At 37.4% G+C, this 21,229-nt stretch overlaps 1 protein-coding gene across 1 annotated transcript in view; it reads right to left on the bottom strand.

Annotated features, from left to right (window-relative positions):
* Window positions 1-1,048: 1,048 nt before the first annotated feature.
* rtel1 (regulator of telomere elongation helicase 1) overlaps window positions 1,049-21,229 on the bottom strand; it is a 42,380-nt gene continuing 22,199 nt past the window's right edge. Inside the window, exons 17-33 of the mRNA XM_028453480.1 lie at window positions 20,431-20,544; window positions 19,025-19,065; window positions 18,765-18,850; window positions 16,389-16,466; window positions 16,208-16,285; window positions 15,210-15,356; window positions 15,013-15,128; window positions 13,944-14,067; window positions 13,377-13,542; window positions 11,285-11,442; window positions 11,041-11,136; window positions 7,005-7,218; window positions 4,553-4,690; window positions 4,180-4,296; window positions 2,580-2,768; window positions 2,368-2,493; window positions 1,049-1,303 (exon numbers count right to left, since the gene is read on the bottom strand). Coding sequence (XP_028309281.1) covers window positions 1,233-1,303; window positions 2,368-2,493; window positions 2,580-2,768; window positions 4,180-4,296; window positions 4,553-4,690; window positions 7,005-7,218; window positions 11,041-11,136; window positions 11,285-11,442; window positions 13,377-13,542; window positions 13,944-14,067; window positions 15,013-15,128; window positions 15,210-15,356; window positions 16,208-16,285; window positions 16,389-16,466; window positions 18,765-18,850; window positions 19,025-19,065; window positions 20,431-20,544 — 2,059 coding nt within the window. The 3' untranslated portion in view covers window positions 1,049-1,232. The remainder of the gene's footprint in view (window positions 1,304-2,367; window positions 2,494-2,579; window positions 2,769-4,179; window positions 4,297-4,552; window positions 4,691-7,004; window positions 7,219-11,040; window positions 11,137-11,284; window positions 11,443-13,376; window positions 13,543-13,943; window positions 14,068-15,012; window positions 15,129-15,209; window positions 15,357-16,207; window positions 16,286-16,388; window positions 16,467-18,764; window positions 18,851-19,024; window positions 19,066-20,430; window positions 20,545-21,229) is intronic.

Below are 21,229 nucleotides of genomic sequence, written 5' to 3'. Positions count from 1 at the left end.
AAGGATAACCTTTTCTTTTTTTTTTACATTACCCGGCAATCTGTTAAGCAAAGGTTTGCCATGCAATCCTCATGAATCGCTCAAATAAATAAATAAAAATGTGCAAAAAAATTAGTGATAGTTTTCTGGACCCATCCGAGCCTTGGATTTGGAGCTCTTAAATTATATTTACTCTCTCTTATTTTGAAGATCGTCTTAAATACTATATTAGGAACATTTATATATATTAATACATTATATATATATATATATATACTGTATATATATATATACACATTATCCTACCATATTAAGGTTTTTCGTTGAATATTGTATAAGTTGCATCAATATGTCCTACTGTTTAATATTTCTAATAACTTTCTTGTAATTTTATTATGTATCTATAATAGTTTTTCATGCATTTCACACCACCACTGCACGATATGTTAAGTGTGACATAACCAAAGAACAATACATATTAAATAAGTTGTTTTTGTTTAGTAGGTCCATAGTTTATATAGTATGCCTAAAGATTTGGGCAATTTACTTTTAATATTCTCAATATGGGGTTTCCAATGCAGTTTACTATCTATAACAACACAGGAATTAGTTTTGCATTTTTAACAGTTCTATTACCTGAAAAAATGTACCTTGTTTTATTTTAATTTAAAGATAACTTATTGTTTAACTCAAATATATCTTCTCCTGTACACACACACACACACACAAAAAGTGTCATCTGCAAACATAATACATTTTGGTATGCTTGATACAGACAAAATATATAATTTATATAACGATTTAACAAGAATTATCATCAACTATTTCCCGTAGCACTGATATGTTGAACACTACACCCACCATATCACGTAGGCTGCTTTCACACTGGGAGAGTCGAGGACTTGGGCCAAAGTTTGTCGTCTCTCCTCTAGGTTCTCTCATGTTAGCCAGTCTGAAAAGCATGAATTTCTTCTGAAAACAATTTCTACCCATTGACCATGAGTGGCATATCGGTGATGGTTTGGAGGCTGTTTAATGGTGATGTTGGGGGGAGGAAAAAGGAAGTATGTGAGAGCTTGTAAATGTATTTATTTAAATTAAAAAACATAAGAAACAAGTCATGATGTCTTTTAAACAAAGAGCACTGTGAAGTCAAAACAACGCTGTTTAAAATCAAAGCTTGAGCGAATCCTTCCTTGAATTGATAGTAGGTGTTTTCTGCCAGTCGTCCTCCTTTAGTTCATGAAACCACTTTATTTTCTTTGGTTGTTTGAGAAGAAACTATGAATTTTGCTTTGAGTCTTCAAAGATGATGAATGTGAAGCTGAAATACACAAAACACAAATATTTATGCATAAAAAATACAAAATGTGTTTTAGTGTTTGTAGGAAGGAAAGAGAAGAAAAAGTCTGATCACAGACAAAATCCTATCATTCAATATTATTGCAAACCAGTATGAGCCATAGAAAAATGCTCTGGATTTCTGGATGCCCTGATCCCAAAGTGTGACGTGTGAGTTTAATTCACAAAGACTATAAGATTTTGCAATAATTTTACTATTCCCTGAGCAGATACTGTATTTTCTGGACGATATGCCTCAGCAGAACACAGGTTGATTTCTAAGAAATTCAGTCTCACCTGGCTATGAGTGACATGTCTGAATGTAAACAGGGTCTTAATGGCAATTATTATTTTCAGGTATTTCAAAGTGGCTACTATACCCTGGTGCTGCTCATGGTCCACTTCCTCAGTGTTGGAAGCACCAAAACAAATGGGAAAAGTACATTTATTTGCTCCAATACAATAAACTCACCATTTAAGAGGCTCAATAACCACTACTATTATTCCCGCTGCGCTATTACAACATACACACCACTGGCACTGTCACTTCTACACTTAGTGGAGCACACACCTGTTGTTTAAAGAGATCACGCAGCTTCACAACACAATTACATTTCATAATTAAAACCTTAATGGACAATTCACATTTTACCTGCTTGATAGTGCTGCTGGCCTAAAGTTTGACACACGCAATGTTTTAGAAGTTGCCTCCTCAATTTTAAAAGAGAAAAAAGCTACATAAATTATGATTGAAGGAGATAATTTGCTTGTAAGGAGCAGTTCCTGAACTTTCAAACCAATGATCTTCTATAAAAATGTTTAATAAACACTTAACCTTTTAAATGTATCAAATGTGACAAAACGAAAGCAATATTCTCTTTCTTCTTTTGACATTAATTCATTCAGTAATTATTTAGCATTTTGTTGCTCAGTGTGTCATATAACAGAATGTAACAGCAGTTCAGTTTTCCATTACAAGTGGTAGATGTAATGCTGAACACGCATAGAATACCAAGAGAAAAGGATGATCCAACATTATTTACTGACCTTCACCTAAAACTGGCTGATCTTCATTGACAGGAACATCTGCAGCAGAGCATTGCTGGCCTATCAAATCATCCAACATCTCTTTGTACTGCTTCTTATGGTGAGGCCGAATAAACATGCCAAACCCTGTAGAACAGACAGACCCTCTAGTTGAGATCCCGTGAGAGAAGACTGTAAATAAGGCCAAAATGAGCTCCGTCCCATGATCTTACGCTGTAGCAGGCTGAAGTTCTCGTCCCTCTCAGTGAACAGGCTCACCACCGTGCTCACCAGCTGCTCATAGCTGTCCGTCTTCTTGTAGCTGTGAATGGCTTTAAAGAGATGAGCAGATTCTTCTGCCGGTAGAGCTTTTTTCACATCAGCAAGAAAGTTGGAGTGGACTTCATTCTTCTGAGCAGAGCCTGTCAACACAAGTTCTACAATTCAATTAAAAGAACTAGATCAGAAATATCCCACTCATTGTTGTTGTGTCCATGGGCAAGGCACTTAACCCACACTGCCACGTATGAATCGTGCATGAATTTTTGAGGTGGTCAATTTGTCAACTTCTGTCAGTATGCCCCAGGGCAGCTGTGGCCATAATGTAGCTTACAACCACCAGTATGACTAATGTGAATTAATAATGGTTTCTGTAAAGCGTTATAAATCCAAGTCAATATTATTATTATGGGATGATATATCGTACGACAAGATATTGTGATACTAATACGTCACAAGTGGTATTACAATATATTGAAGAGGGCGGGAACGCAAACCTTTCCATCACTGCGACATCTGTCCCAAGTGTTTGGGCATTAACTGTGTCTCCTGCAGTTAAAAAGACACAAAGGTCTCAATGTAGACATGTTAATAATGTTGAAAAAGATCATGTCCATATTGTAAATCTGAGCTGTGTCTTGTTTTAATTTAAGACTGACATGAAATGTCACTTTTTGCACTTTATAAAAAAACTAGTCTGACTATGTTATTGTTGATTTTATATTCTGTATTGGCTGATACTGTATATCGGGCCGATATATGGACTTGTTTCAAGGTCGGCCATCGGCCAAAAAAAAAAAAAAAACATTACCAGCCCTCCCTAAGGAAGGGTAAGAATCACTTTATTATAGGGAGGATATAAGAACAGAGGGCAAAGTGAGGGGGAAGGGAACAGGGAGGAGAGACTCAAGGTAGGAAATGGAAAGAGTGGTTAAGAGTTGATTATATTAAAGTGAGAGTGAAATGTGATGTTTTAGTTGTGCATATGGTGACAAATGTGACGCTTATGTATAATGGTGGTGGCTGTGAACAGAGGGAAGGAGTGAGTGGTTCTACCTAAAACAGGTATTTAGTTTAAACCGACTACTTGCACATTGTATATTGTTGCCATGCTTTACTGCTACTTACCCATCCTGTAATTTTTTTAACATGGTTGTGTCGGGGTATATTTAAAGTTTAATAAATGTTAAGAGTTCTATTGGTGTATTCAATATAATTTCCAATATATACATTTATATGAGTGTTTCAATTGTCTTTCATAATCAATGTGCTTTTAAAAAATGTACATCGGCCTCAAATATCGGCTTTAGATATCGGCTGATTTATTTATTTATTTTTTAAATCGGTATCGGCCTTTTAAAATCCAATATCGTTCGACCTCTAATATTCACTTCACTTTATTTGAAAAGGTTATATCCAAAGTAAATGTAAGTTTGCCAAGTGTCAAATAAATACATGGTTATTTTACAAACTGCATTTCTTAAGGTCTTTTTTCCCTTTCCAAAAAATGCAGTCAGTCATTGAAGGTGTCTGATAGGAGAGGAAATATCTGACCAGTCTGATGTTGTTTGAGGCCCTGCTGGCTCAGGTGTTGTCCCCCTTTGTTAAGCCGCTGCGTGCTGAGCTGGATACTGGTGGACGATGACTTCAGACCAAGAGCAGCTGGTCCGTCTGTGGCAAGAACAAACCAAACAAGTTCAGCTTCCAACATTTTACTATTTAATTCTAATTCAACCCAATGTTTTGTTGTAGAACCCTGAATCAGACTATGAATGTCTTTGTATTTGGTTCTACGCTTTTTTCCAAAACCACCATGTTTACATGAACTGATGAAATAGTGCTGATAATGCTGAATGTGAAGGTGTTAACATTCCTCATCTATGTCAGAGGCACATACGTGTTTTATTTAAGGATAAATATCTCTCACCACTCTGCAGCATCACTGCTTTCCTCTCATCCTTGGACAGTGAGTGATGAGGTTTGTATCCACAGCCCTGCCCAGTTAGCTCCTGGCATCGCTCATCAAACCTCTTCTTGTGGTGAGGGCGAACAAACTGGAAAAAACCTGTGGCAAGTGCACGGCAGCATGTTTTTTGTCAGTTTATTCATTTTAACTGATATTACTGATTGGTGTCTTGTTTTTGTGACATGTTGTTCCATTGTTTGATTGAATTTTCAACGTACAAGCAAAAAAAAAAAAAAGCATCTTCCTCTGTTTGATTCTCTCTTGGCCAACAATGAGTTACACTTTACTACAGGTAGAACCAGCCCACAGGTCCCAATTATACCAGAAAACTAACAACATTCTGCTAAATCCTTTGTGATTTTCACATAAACTGCCAAATGAGAGACTCTGTCAGCCAGCCATGGCAATGAACAGAATTTGCTGCAAAGCTTAGGGACACCCACCTGGTATGCGTCTAACTGGACTGCATAATAACCTGCAATACTACCCATACCTGTCAATTATCCCGTTTTGGCCGGGAAACTCCCATATTTTACCTCTCTTTCCTGCCATCTTCCCGTATTATTATTTTCCCGTAAATATCCCGTATTTTAATGTAATAATAATTCAAAGATGCCTTACTGAACTGAACGGCGTCACTAGCCTCGCGAGAACTGCCACCTGAAATGGCCTGGCTTGGTGGCAGCTCTCGCGAAATTAGTGCTGACAGCGGCAACAAACCCGGAAACAACACAGAGCAGAGATGATGAATGAAGACGTTCCGGTGAAAAAAAACAAAGAAATGCTGTAAATATGTTGTAAAATGTAACAGAGAGTTTATCTTCCTAAAGACCAGCAGGATGGGACACATTTACACGTTCTGTTAGATTAATAACTGAGATTTTAACGTCTAAAATCAGCCAATCACAAGCTCCACAAATATACACTGCTTTAAAAAGTGTTAAATAATGTAACGTCTGTAATAAATGTGTCTAATAAGTCATTAGTGAATACCAGAGAACCACATGAGAGCATGAAAAATTATAATAAAATATATAATGAAAATAAAATGTTAATGTCTAACTTAAAGACAAGCAACGTGAAATTAACAGTAAATATGCAACTTGTTGACTTGTATATGAACTGTAAGTATATTATATAAACACACGTGCTTCATATACACATTTATGTTTTTATTTAGGATGTTTTATAATTTAGGAATTAAGGCTGGGTGATATATCGAGATTCAAGATGTATCGTTTTCTATTTTGGTGATATAGAAAACAGTAACATTTCATATATCAATATATATATATAATAGCTTATTATGTATCAAAATACTAGTTTTAGGAGTCGCTGCTTTTACTTCTCAGAACAACATGTAAAGCTCAGTTAGATGGATTAATGAGTGCACATGTTGTGTAGCTGTTTGTTAATAAATGTCCCTGTGTGGCATTTTGAATCAGCAAATTTAACCCAGAATTGTCTTTCTGTTCAGACTTTATTTGATTAAATTATCTAGATTTATATCATATATCAACATTTTGAGAAAATATATTGAGATATGAGTTTTGGTTCATATCACCCAGCCCTAGTAGGAATGTTCACAGCATTTCAATGTTAATAAAGGTCGACCTATCAGATTCTAATCACATAATTTTATTTAGTAAGTGGTTGACAAGTGGCTATTTTAGATTTCTTGTACACCTATATTAAAATATAAGGGATACTGGAGCTTGGTTTGGCAGGTGGGACGGCTCGTAGTGGGCGCCAGAAAATTTGCCTTATTTTCAAATCCAAAACTTGACAGGTATGACACTACCTGCTAGTCTATGAGGTCAGCCAGGGCAGTGTTGATGTGCCTGATGTAGTCATACATGTACCATACATGTGTGGTTCTCAGTGGGTCACAAACCTATTTTCTGTGGTTTGCAGGCATTTGTTTTTTTAAAAACCTGTAAAGAAATATGGTAACATTTGTTTTTTTAAGCAAATCTGTTCACATTTTTTTCTTTTTTTAAAAAGTATTTGCGTATTTATTGATTTTCTTTCAAATTACCTTTAGGATTAGTTTAGGAATAACAAATGTGTTTGTGTTGGTCATCCAACTCAATTAAAACTGTCATTATTACTCAGGATGACATTTTCTTTTCATTATGTTGTATATTTAATTTAATGGTGTCAAATATTGTGCTTAATAAAATTAGAACCAAATTATTCCCACTTATCATTAGAAGTGTAAAAATAATCACTTTCTCAAACCACTTCATACAAAACTTTAAGATTGTATAATGATTTTGCAGAGGCAAAAAGGTTCCTGTGACCGACGTCTTTTGATTTTTTTTTTTTTTTTTTATTTAAATTTGTGGTGAACAACCTAATTAGCTATTTATTAATGCTATGCAGTAAATGATGTATTTTGCTTTTCTCTTACCGCGGAGCAGACTGTGAGTATTAGGGTTCTCAGTTAAGACGGCCGTCTCTGTGAGTAGGACATCAAGGTCGTCCGTCTTCTTGTAGGTCTGCAGAGCCTGCACGATGTGATCAAAGCTGACCTGACTCAGCGACTTCTTCATTTCAGCCAGAAACGTTTTAGCCCTGCTAGCTTTACCCTCCTCTGACGCATCTTCAACAGAGACACTAGGCATCTTTGAACACAAACAGAAATGAGACCAACACTGAAATGCATCAACTTCTTCCTGAAATAACTTGATCACTTTGGTATCGTCTCAGATTTTCCATGGATTTAGTTTTGTAGAGGATTAAAAAGCATGAGGTAATAAAATTGCCTGGGTTTGTGAGAGGGGATCAGCATTTAAACTCACCGTGCAGCACTGTATAAACCAGAATACACTTGGAATAAGCTCTTTAATGTGAAACCGGTTGATATGTTTGGCAGAAAACTATTTGTTACCGCAAGGGAAAAGACAAGTTTCCCCTCACTGATGAGGAACAGAATTACATGATTTAATAGGAAGTTTGATTCATATTATTTAGGAAATTCAGATGCATTTCATTTCTGTGAGGCCACTTCCAGGCCTCACCAGATACCAATGATCTATAGATCATACTTTGTCATTGTCAGTAGGCAGTGAGAGCTTTAGTTAAACTTATCTTCATTATGATTAGTGTATTTCATTTGGAGTCTTTGTTAACTGTGTTATTATGAATTTTTTTCCAGAGTTGTTTGGATTACTTCATATTTGGGGTGAATGAGTGGAGACGCTTTCTTTATTCCTGATAACGGTGCAGGAAATGAAAACAGGTGGGGCAGCCGTGCAGAATGATTGCAAATACAGGAAGCGCTGAGCTCCATGACCATCTCCTTTGCCATGAGGAAAGCAAAAAGCTTCAATCCACCTTTTATTAAAATATAAAGCCCAAGAATGGAAAAGCTACTGAACATTAGAGGGGTCTAAAGTAGATGGGTGGAAAAACTTATTTTATGTAACTCAAAATGCTTAAGAAATGTGTTTAGAATTTGAATACACAGTACTAAAAATGGACATGACCCTCAGAATAGGACCAATAGAGAAATGAGCAAAAACAAGTTCAGTGAAATTGTTTCAACATAAAATAGCAGAAGATTAACAGGAAATAAGAAATGAAAATGGATGTAGTTTGACAAAATTCTATTTTTCAGTAAACTGTTACTTTACAACATTTTAAAAAGGAAAAAAAAAAAGGTTTACACCATTTCATTTTCTATAAGTATCTTCTCAATTAGCTACTCTTTGACTGGCTGTGAATAATGTCTGATCAGATTAAAGGAAGGCTGTATGTAATGCTTCCACCTACACCACATCTTTATGAACAGTCATGGTTCATCCATCGCTCAGGCTTTCTTGTTGTGAGGCAGAAGTGCAAATCAATGAACTACCGTGCTGGGGTGTGAAGGAAATTAAAAATGTAAAAATTAACATATCTCCTAGATTGGCAATAACATCCTTCAGAGGAAAAGGCAGACCAACTGAAGATCCTATTGTGCTAATCCAAACATATGGAATACGAGCATCGTTTGATTTTGGTTATGTAGTTTGTGTTTCAGTTCACTTTAAGATGAAGCTGTGGCATTGTTTTCACTCCATGAAAACAGATAAAAACCAAGATACTTAAAGCTGCAGTATGTAAAATTGTGAATCTTGTATAGAAACAACCACGCCCCCCCCCTTCCCCTCCGTGTTTGGAAACCTATCGTCCCTTACTGGTATCCTCGTGAATGTGCACAACTGTGGAGCTCTTTGCAAATTATTCTCCGTAGAGACTAGTGGCAAATGTAGGGACTTTATCTTGCGTTATTGGAGAGTTTTCTGATGTTTTAAAGACACTCTACTTCCACACTGCAAATTAATTGTTCCATCTTCTCCACCTTGGATACCCTTCTCTTAGGTTTATATGCGATTCGTCCCGCCTGTTATCACTCTCCCTCTCTGAGTCAGTATGTGGGGCGGGCTGCACATGGACTGTAAGCAGATTTCGCGCAGTCCACCCTCCATACCGAGTCAGAGGGACCTCCGTGAGTTTGTTACACCTGAAAATGTTTGAGCCTTTAGTCTGTTGCTTCTCCAAGTCGGTCTTCATTTTTCCGCTTCCTTTGCCGTGTAACCGCTGTGCCTGGCACCGCTATGGAGAATTCTGCTGGAATGTCCACCATTACACTTTACTATCGATGGTACATAACTGAGCATTGACTTCAGTCGAGCAGCCAATAGTAATGCCCAAAACAACATTTCTAAATGTCTTATACAGGGCCAAGAGAAGAAGCAGAGATTCACTGTCCACTCAAAATACTTTGAATTACAATTTGCTTAACGATGATTATGGATATTTGACCAAATGACAAAAAAAACCTTACATACTGCAGCTTTAGGTAAACAAACCATAAGCTCCTTTAAAACTTTCACTTAAGTGATGTTCCTAAAAGTTCAGATCATTTTCCAGTAAAGCACCTTTACTTGAGGGACGGATTCACTAAAGGTTTAGGGGTATTAAAACGTGTGCAAACGTCACTCCACACGCTAATAAGGGGTACACACCACAGGGAATCAGGATTGCACGTCTTCTGCGCATCACAATGCGCCCACAATCCGTTTAACCCATTTCCCTCTGATGAATATTTGAAGTAGGCGGATCTCATAAGGGGTGCAAAAAAATGGGAGGAGGAGATGCAAATAAATTAATGCAGTATGCGCAATGCAATTCATCAAATCTAGAACGGTTTGCAGTGATTGTTTTAGCACCGGAAAATAGTCCAATTGACAAGCAGGTGCAAACACACACTCAGAGATCACCTGCAGTAAATGTTGACACAAAAACCGCAAAGATGGAAAAAAAAAAGACTCCAGTTAATCTTTCTAGTATGATAAATAATGAAAAAAAGTCAATATTAACAGCCACTGAATAAGAAAATGCAGAGTAAAAACAAGTGTGTGTGAAAAAGAAAAAGCTGGACACCGAAGGAGGCACGTGTGGAGTCTGGTGTGGCTGTGGTACAGAGGGTCGCTGTGCCCGGAGCTGCATGGATATCGTTTCGGATGCACCACTCCAATGAGCTCATGTGTCTTTCTCTCCATGTTTTGACCGCAAAACTCTCGTGTCGCGTTGATGGCAGGAGCGTCAGGCCAGAATCAGCTGAGCTCTGCTCGGGGGCTCAGACCTGCTGGATGATGCTCAGTAGATCATCTTCAAATGGTGCTGATTGACTGATTGACAGACTCTGTTGGTGCATTAACTCAGATCAATGGCATCAACAGATCAATAGGACGGTTTCTGTCCAAGTCTGCCTGTTTTTCATGGACTGATAAGAGCAAAGTTACAAAACCTGACGGAACAGCCACAATAAATTAGGGGGAAAAAATATAATTAGGTTTTGAAGTTTTTGTTTTAAAAAAATAAAATAAATATATATATATATATGTTTTCATTTTTTATTTCATTTTCTACATTATTAAATGATTGCGCAGCAGACAGAGAAGTCCACCTGCCCCCAATTGAACTTCTTCAAATGTAATTTTGTGCTTCTGCGTACTCACCTCTCCATGTTGAACGAGCAAAATGTTCATTTAAATAGGGCGGTCTCCAACACGTCTATATATGCGCAGCTATTAGTGCCGCAATGTTACGCAATGTGAATTCCCAACAGCAAGTGAGAAAACAGCGCCACCAAAGTATTTAGGGACGCACCTGGTTAACCACCCTTTATTTCAGATCTTAGTGAATCCGCCCCTCAGACTGCACATACAGTAGATGTTTCTTGGAAACCTACAGTCACGTTGTACACCATGTGGACACTGTCACAATAATACTACCCTACCACACAGAGCAAACACTGTTCAGAAATGTAGGAACACAATAGGATGCTTGTGATGTTGACTTGGTTTGTAAATGGCCTGGACCTTAGTCTGATCGAGCATCTAAAGAACCCAAAAAGATTCCCAACCTCAAGGTTCTAGATTCTAGACATGACATACCTGTTCTTGTACCAACTTGATTTTGCGTTTTCCTCCCCGCAGCTCATCGTCCATTCTCTTATCATACTGAAGAGAAAGGGTGGACAAACGGCTGGCCTTCAAAGGAAAACAGATCAGAACAATCAACAGTGTTTAAGGTGTAAAAAGGCTCCACGATCCTGTCAGTGTGACAAAAGCAACAGCAGAACAGTCTCAATCTCTCAAAAGAAAACTAAAGGTCATTTCATTAAATAGAGGCAGTCACCTTCTCTGCTCCTGCAGTGGCTTCACACTCTTCTCCTCTGGGATGATCACCTTGCTCCAGAGCATCCAGCAGGTTGGCAGGCCTCCTGTGACTCTCCTGCATCTCACACTCATACTCTACACAGATTCGGGCCATTCCTCGAGCACCACTGTGTTCATCTGATCCCAGAGACAAAACAACGTGGAAAAAAACACAAACACACAACGCACTAAGTTCTCTTTGTGGTTACTGCAGTGGTTCCTGTGTCTCTAGAATGAAGGAAAAAGGCACCGGGTTGGTTAATAAACCAGCAACTTAGCATAAACATAGGAAATCTTGAGTGTTAAATCTAAGATAGCATGACATATTTAATGTTCTTTATTCACAACTAAATTAATTCTTCATAATAAAAATAATAATAGAAAAAAAAAAATTCATTTTAAAAATGACGGGCTAAATGTCAGGAGATCCAGTGGAGTGGACACATGACTTTTAAAAATATTTCATAAAACAAACTGCTTACATCCCCTGAAATAAGATGTTAAGATACTAGTAACATAATTCCTATATAACAAGTCTTTCACTTAAATTTGAAAAAAACTAAATATTTGGATTTGTTTAATAATATAAACTGGCTTTTGGATAACAGGAGTTAATAACAAATGTTTAGAAAATATTGTTTGTTAGAAATATTTTTTTTAAAAAAAACAAAAAAACCTCAAGCAGGGTACACACATAATCAGGTTATTTCTGTCCTGATTTTCCTCCTTCCTGCCCAAGAACAGCAGACACCAGATTATCTTATGTTTTCTAAAATTACCCTATAATATTATCCTGTGGTCTGAGGCATGTCAAAGAGTGAATTTGTCCCACTAATCAGTTCTGAAATTGCTCAGGGACAAAAATAATAAATATAAAACTTGTTCAATATTTACTACTAAAAATAGTCATGTGTGTGAGGAAAACCGATGACTCTGAATTGTGAAGAATGGAATGTAGCCAATCAGGGAGCGAGCTGACTTGGGAAAAGAAAGCTAACACCCTTGTTATTTCTAGTTCTTAGTTCATAGTCCCAGAACCATCATCATTTCCTTCTCTCACATGTCCACTTCTATGTTGCATTTTCCAGTTGTTGCCGTGTTTCAGCGTTTCTTCGTTTTTGTTATAACACATTTGAGCAACAGATTCCAGATCAGTGGTGGGACAGAACTGTTTTGTGTGTGGTGTGCTGTATTGACATTACACAATACAATCAAAACTGTTCAATGACTGATTCTTTATCTTCAAGTGTGAGCTCTGTAACAGACTAAATAAATATTTTCAGATTTAGAAAATTCATGAGTGTACCTCGCTTTAGTCAGTGCTACTCTTTAGAAAGCTGATCAGAGTGGGAAGGTAAGTTTAATGACATGGACCTTCCGTTTTAAAAAGTGACAAAAATCTTTCACTAACTTGGTTTGAGAAGAGGTAACAATCATCTGGTAAGGTTTAGAGTTTAAGATGGCCAAGTGGTGCCAAGTTGCCCTTTTCTAATGATGATACTGTTTCTTTTCCTCTTTAATGATTTCTTTCACTAGTTAGTCAACTCTGCTGTGGTAAAAACATACTTAGCATTCGCCCCTGCTGTCCGTATGAAAATTTTCCAGGAGTTTGTGTCTTTTCTGTTTTAGTTGCTGTTAGGTTTACCTGTTCGCTAACTGTAATAGTAACAGGATAAAATGTGATTAATTAACTTGGATTATGTCAATTATTGAATCAATATTGAGGTTGGATGATCTCAATTCCATCTGGTGTTTGAAGCTTTTATTACTGAACATTTTAAAGAAAAATGTTCACCTATGGCTACCAGCTGTTTAGTGCATTTTTGCTGTGTTGTATACGGAATTTACCTGTGTCTTGTATATATCTTTATACAGTGTTTGTTAGTTTAATCTATTGTTTATATTTTCTTTCTTTCATTTCAATCTTTTTTCGCACCCTTCAAAAGGCCTTGCATTTTGCCAGACCACAGTAATAAAAAAAGAACTGTTCTTAATCTGTCCTTGCCTGGTTAAACAAGTTAAATAAAAATTAATTAAAACATTTGAGAACAATATGTGAGGTAAACACAGACCAAGCCTTCTCCTCTTCAGGCTGGGGAGATGAGAGTCGAGCACCTTGGCCTTCTGGGAGTGCTTGCTTTCAGAGTAGGAACAGGAGGTGGAAGTGGACAACCGACTCTGTGATGAACACAGGTTCTCACAACTTTCTGTTGCTGCCTTCTTTTCCACCACAGGCCTCTAACAATAATAAACAGTCACAAAGCATAGAGAATATTTAAATAAAAGTAACTTGAAAATAATTATTGCATCTTGTTCCATCATTCCCATTGTCTCACCATGATGGAATATTGTTTAACCATTAACAGGAAAACAGCTTTGTATGATTTGCGACAACCAACATGTAGGTTTTCTCAATTGTCTCCATGGTGAAGCACAATATTCAAGTCTTTATTACAGCCATAATGTTAACCCTGATTATTGAACCCCAAGTTACAATGAATTTAACACTTTTTCTTTACATTTCTTCATACAAAACGTGCATAAACAAATAATTTTATTGATGACATTTAGCTGAAGTCGAAATGTTGGTCAGGACAGACTCACTTTGTGTCATAATGCACAATAAGAAAGCCACCTACCATTTTATGAGCCACCCTGAAGAACTGGGAGACGTCTCGAACCACATTCCCAAAGCTATCAGATAATCGCACGTAAGGCCTGATCCATGATGGAAGATGAGCCCGGGCGTCAGAGTTTTTAAACCTGTAGGCGGGAACCTTCTTAATCACCGTCAATAACAACAACTCTGAAGACATCATGGGTTTGTAACGACCAGCAGCTTGAGTGTTTTCTTTACTTGCTGGTGCTTGAAGCGAGAAAGTGTGTGCTCAGTGTATGCACAGATTACATGTATTTCTCCTTTCTGTGACTTCTCAGCAGATTACACAGGTGTTGCTTTGTTAACTTTCTAAAATTCTATCAGATCATCCATAAGAGTGTGTATTGCCTGGCATCTAGCGATACGATTGGTATCCCAATAAATAGGTCACGATATGATGGGATATATCCCGATATTAAAGTATTAGGTGATTATTGTGATTTTTTTTTAATATATATGTATATGACTTAAGAAACAACTAATCTGTAAACTTGTTTTCCTTCATGAGAACATTATGTATGAAACATATTTTATTGGCATATTTTACACTCAAAACATTGGCTTTAACATGCCATGTGCCAACAACTTAAAATAAAAAATAACATACAAGAATAACAAAATAACAAAGCCTGTGGCTTTTAAACCAACCTTGACTTTAATGCAACTTAACTGAGGTATAAGTTAGTACTTTCTTTTTAGATTTTATTGAAAAAACACAAGCTGTTCAACATGGTCCAGGTTTCAGAGCACTTCTTTGTGCAGTTACAGTGTCTCCTGCAGTGGAAAAGACTTTCCTGGTTAAATAAAGGTTAAAAAATAAAAAAATAAAAATCGATATGGGTGCATTTTGAATCAATCCGAGAATCGCGCGACGTAATATCGCCGAATCAATTTTGTTCGACACCATTAGTAATCCAAAATGTTGTATTTTTCATTCTTTAAAAACAATAGTAAGTATACAGCAACATTAAGTAATTATTATATTAATACTTCTATTGTACTGTAAAAAGCAAAGAGGACCCACGACAGTTTTGTAATGGACATCTGACCTCTGATCACACAGAAATATGGCTCCAAAGTCCTCTTTGTGGCGAATCACTCTGCCGATTGCCTGGTTGACAGCGCGGAACGCCTGCTGTCTGTACCACTCTTGGCCCGATAGGTACTTCACACACAAGCAAACACAGTAAGTAAACAAGTGTAAATCACTAAAACAACACAACGTTTAAAGTACAGCTGCTCTGACCTTATGCCCAGGAACTTTCTTTCGGCTCATCTCATCCAAAAATTGCATCTTCAAGACGACTTTGGGATCCAACTTTGGAGGAAATGGAAGACCAGTGATGATCACACCTCGACCAAAGGTATCTGCAAAATCCAGACCTTCACTAGCCTGCAACAGACAAATTAAAATCACTGTTGGAAGGAACAATATGTCACCTTAAAAATAGGAAAACGGCTTCTAATATTCCACAGGAAAAGTTGCTGATTCATTTAGTCTTTATTTTTTTATATACATATAGATGTTATATGTCATTTTGCTCAGTTAGCAATTCAAAGTGTACAAAAGAAGTGAGGAAATAAAGCACCATTTGTAAGTTTATTTATGAAAGATACATACATAGGAACCAGTGATGTGAGAGTAGCCCTTTACCATTAAAAGAATGTTATGTTAATTTGTATTAATAATATTGAGTTTGGTGAAATACAGACATGCACATGGAGGCACAGTGCAGAAGTCATGTCGTGAAAACTCCTTCAGTTATCAGTGTGGGAAGCATTGAAACATTTGAGGAAACGTGCATTTATTTATACTATGTAACACCACAAACTCTGTGTTTGAAGCCACGCTTGTAGCACCTCGCAGCACTCTGTTTACACACCACACTCGAGGCCCCTCCTGCGACAGTCTTAAAGGGGCCAAGTACTGGATAAAGCGGTGTTCTAGTAACTGCTTTCACCAAATCAGACCTGCTCTGAAAAGAAGCCCCACTACAGAATTTACTCACACATTTTGTTCCTGCTGGTGATTAATAAAAGGGCCTTTGTGACATTTTCCTTCAGTGACTTTAACTTAGTACTGTTTTCCATGTAAAAATATTTTGAGGAAAAAATGATATCAAATTTATGTCGTCTATCGCTAAGTGGGGGAAAAATATAGAGATATGAATTTTGGTCCATATCACCCAGCCGTACCTACAATAGTTCTTTAAATGTTTATAATCTATAGACACAATCGCTCACCTTCCCACGACATACAGCAAAAAAAGATCCCCCTTTAGATGACGGATCATTGACTTTGTCATAAAATCCATCAATAACCTGAGAAAAGACGAGAAAGACATCCTTAATCAGAAAAACCACTCATGTGTAAAAACGTGACGTAGGAAATGATAAAAACATGAAGTGGAAGAACCACACAAACCTCAGTAAAGGTCCCCTTGCCTTTGGGTTCAACAAAAATGGGCTTGACATTTTCAATTCGATCTGCATGACCATTAGCCTAGTGAAAGCACATGTACGCACAAACAAGCACATAAATCTCTTTAAGGAAGGGGAAGTTGCTCCGAGTGATATCCTACTGGTGTAGACAACACATGTTCAATAATTTGTTTAAAGTGATAGTGTTAGTCTAGGGTTATTCAGTATTACAAATAGGTATTAGGTAGTAGTATTAGGAACTTTAACAACCATATAATTATCACTTTATGAGTAAAACAAAGATATTTCTAAAGATGCAACGATACCAATACAGGTATCGGGCCAATACTAATATACTTGTATTCGTTAACGTCCACTGATACCAAGAACCGATACCCATTACATGCAGTTTCTTTCAATGGTGGCCTGTCATTTCTGTCGCAGATCTTGAGATTCGCTGCCAGGGGAAGCTAAACAGATACGGGTAAGGAAGTCTATGGGAGAACACAGCACAGCATGTGCTACGATAACGCACAAACATCTGCGTTTTTGCCACACGGGGCTCATAATTTGTGTTGTTCAGCTGTGTCAGCCTGCAGTATTTAAGCAAAGCTTGTCCTCTCAGCTGATGTTCACAGATTCAAAATTAAATTTTTTTGAATTATTTCATTAAGTTTACCACATGTAAAACACACTCATATGTTTGACAGGCAGGTTGGCCTATGAACTGTCAGTTTCACGCTGCAGTTGCCTCTGTAAAAGCTCACAGTTCAACCTGGCTGCACAAGTGAATGAGTGAAGACGATTAAAAAAAGACAACAAAAAGGAGTGGTTTTCGCTTGATACAATATTCCGGGCATCAACGTGGAGATTTTTCTGTGGAGCATGCCGGCTCCCCTTCCACCGCTTCACTCTGGCAGGTTATTCTTAGTGAACCACGGCCCTGAATAATGAGGGTGTTTGATCCAGCTGAATGAGATGCATGCAAATCTGAGCTCAAAGTTATCCCGCCTCTCCTCCAGGGAGAACACACTTTGTTCCACACTTCAGCCTCTGGGTGGTCCATGCGGGCTGTGCTGCTTTAGATTAAAAGCAGAAACAAACTCACAGCTGATCATGCAGAAATGACCCTTTCCATCTCAAACAACCCGCCTCTCACTTTCCCCAAAAAAGCTACTTTCAGAGACATACCATTGCACGCAGACTGAAGTTTAATATTTCATTTGAGTCAAAGGACTGGACCCATTTCATGTGACGTAAGCATACTAAATTAAGTGAATGCGCACGCAGACTCGATGCAAAACAACCGGAGAACTGCATTGTACAAGCATCGGCACGCGATTGAAACACTATTATTTTCGTATAAAAACAACAAAATGCCATCGTGTTGCGTTGTTGATTACACAAATAGGAGTACCAACAATCCAAGACTTACATTTTACAACATACCAGCTGGTGGGCACCTTTTTCAGAAGAATAGACGAGACTTATGGTTGCGTGCTATCAAAAAGAAACAGACGGGAATACACACACAGCATAGATGTGTCTGTATATACACACATAGCTTGATGAGCCCTCTGATTAGACCAGAATCTGCTCTTTATAGAAGTACAGAGTCAAAAACATCACTGCACTCAGAACACAGTGGACTTCCTTATTGGCTGTCAATCACTGAGGGCTGTGATTGAAGGAAACCCTCTCCCTCCTCTCAACTTTTATAGGAGGGGCGGGGCCAACAGTGAAAGTTGATGACGCAGGGGAATCTGAAAGAATCCGTTTCAGCCAATAGCAAAATGCAGTTGTAATAGTCGGCGTTCATCACTTAGTGGCCAGTATACCGGACATTTTACAGCTAAATACGCAAAAATAAAATACTGAAGAGTGGGACTAGGATCAATCAACAACACTACTTAATACCCAAATACATATGTATTCAGCAGTAAAAAGTTGGTTTGGGGTGTCAGTCACGTGTCTCATGTTTGTACACAATGAAATCATCTATAGGTTCATGTGTTTTCAGAATGAAATTTGCACACAGTGTTATTAGTCAGTTTTACAGTCATTTACATTTTTTTTTTTTTTTTTTTTTTAACACCACAAAATAAACAATTTGTTGTAAGTTAACAAATAAAGAAGAAAATAATACCTGTTTCCCAATTCACTGTGTTTAGCATATTGTTTTATTTTTAGTGTGTTCTTGCATTAGAAGTATTGGTATCTGTACTCAAGATCAGCAAGTATCCAGATCTAAGTATCAGTATTGTATCCATTTGGAAAAAAGTGGTATCGGTGCATCCCTACAGACGGTATTTCAACATTTAAACAATGATAATCCCTATATAATCTCTCAAACGGATGTCACTGTTGATTTCCTACTTACTCTCCAAAAGTCCAAGGTCTTTTCCATTACAGGGAAGGAAGGGAAAAACACTAAAAGACCATGAGGAACCACCCGGCTCAGGTTGGCTGGGTTAGAAACACATCAGACAAGATCACAACGGAAATTGTACCAAGAGAACATTAACAATAACATACCACAATAAACATATCCTTCAGTGAATTATAATAGCTTTGATTGACACATTTTAGCTGGAGATAAAATAACGTTTGTAGGACAGGCAAGACATGATAGGGTCTTACCAACAGTGTTGCCTAAAGATGCCATATTTTCAGGAACAAATCTAGAACAAAGAATAGGAAATGTTCACCTAAAACACTGCTACCACAGAATGAAGTGAAGCCAAAAAAAACACTGGCAGTCTTCAATATGTAACATAATATACACAATGTATCCCAATGACAGAAGCCCTCCTGAATTGACAACTCAGTTTGATAATCTAGCTGTTGAACATGACTTTCAATGGGAGCTAAAAATGCTGAGTACATGTGTGTTAATCACATGAATCACATAAAATTGGGAGCTAATCACGCAATTGTGCTGACTTTTTTTCATTGCATCTTTAGCCTTTTTGATCCAGCACGCTGCTTTCAAAGGGATATGCGTGTTTTTTTATTGTGTTACATGTGTGCTAATGTAATAAATCCTCTGTTGATTGGTTCAATAGTGGTGCTGCCCGTCAATTTAAGATTAAGATTAAATCGGGGCTTTCGCCTTTAATTGACCATGTAATGTTATTACATTAATGGAATTTGTCCTCTGCATTTAACCCATCCCTGAGGAGCAGTGTCCAAAACTTAAAGGCTTGGCTTTAAGTTTTGGACAAGACACTGAATCTTAAATTGCTCCCAATGATTAATTACCGCCTTGCATGGCAGCTCTGCCCCATTGGTGAGTGAGTGTGAATGAGTTGATATTATGAAGCGCTTTGGGACGACCTCTGTGGTTATAAAGCGCTACATAAATTAAGTCCATTTACCATTCTGAGCAGAGATTGTATATTGTCTCAGTGTACTCACAGGATTTCTTTGGCACTAGTACTTGGCTACTTCTCTCAGTCACATTGAGTTACACATACTGTATGTATTACAGTGTTTAGAAGAAGAAAAGGCCGGTGGATTGATTCCTGGGAAGGATCTTTCTGTGAGCATCAAACACAGTGTTTTTCAACCTTAGGGTTGGGGCCCCACGTAAAATTGAAACAGGGTTGCCTGAAATGTCTAGTAATAGATTAAAGATATATATTTTTTAAATGTATTCTTCTTTCTCAAATTAAAACATCACATACAGCTCAGCCATCCCATTAATTGTGTTGAGTTGAGAAGGACAATAATAATACATAAAATACATACTTTCATTGTTTCAAATCTTCACTGTGGCCACTTTAAGATATTGCAGTAGCAGTATATCCTGATCAGGGAAAATTAAATAAAAATTGGCGCTTTTTGCACTAATCCTGGCTACTTTGTACCGCAACAGTATAACGAGCATGAAAAAAAACCTAATTCTAAAAAACAAAATCACAAAATTTGTGGTAGAAAAAGGGGGTGATAACCCAAAAATGGTTGCGCATCACTGAGTTAGCATATATGTGTCAAACAGAAGTTAGTCAAAGACACCACAAATCATTGAGTATGAGAGGACTAACCTTCTATCAAATGCTGAACTTAAGTGGACTCCATCCGGGCCTCGATCGATAATGCTCACAAAGATCTGGTCACGCTCAATCACATGGCTGTTCTCTAGAAGCACCTCAAATTTTCTAAAGTAAAATCAATGAAAAAAGCTCTGAAGTGTTTGTCAGACAATTGTTGCTTTTTTTTTTAAATAGAGTATAGAATAAAAATTTAATAAATAAATACAGTTGTGTGCGAAAGTCAGGGCACCCCTTTAAAAACAGCATATTTTATATATTTAAAAAGTTATATTCATATTTACTGTCTCTCTGGTATATGGGAAAAAAAGACAATATTGTCAGGAAACATTAATGCATAGTTACATTTTATTTTATAAATTGAACAAAATTACAAAAATGAAAAACATAATTTTGGCATGTGCAAAAGTCGGGGCACCCTACTACAGCATCAGTACCTTCAGTACTTAGTAACACCCCCTCTGGCAGATATCACAGCTTGTAAATGCTTCTTATAGCCAACAACAAGTCTCTGGATTCTATTATTTGGGATTTTTCCCCATTCTTCCTTGCAAAAGGCTTCCAGTTCTGCAATATTCCTAGGACGTCTTGCATGCACAGCTGTTTTAAGATCTACCCACAGATTTTCGATAATGTTTAAGTCGGGAGACTGTGAAGGCCATTCCAAAACCTTCAGCTTGCGTTTCTTGAAGTAGTCCATGGTGGATTTGGAGGTATGTTTAGGATCATTATCCTGTTGTAGAAGCCATCCTCTTTTCAGCTTTAGCTTTTTTACAGATGCTGTGATATTTGC

This window comes from Gouania willdenowi, chromosome 7 (genome assembly GCF_900634775.1).
Source record: "Gouania willdenowi chromosome 7, fGouWil2.1, whole genome shotgun sequence".
NCBI lineage: Eukaryota > Metazoa > Chordata > Actinopteri > Blenniiformes > Gobiesocidae > Gouania > Gouania willdenowi.
This window is presented reverse-complemented; position numbering and strand designations above follow the sequence as displayed.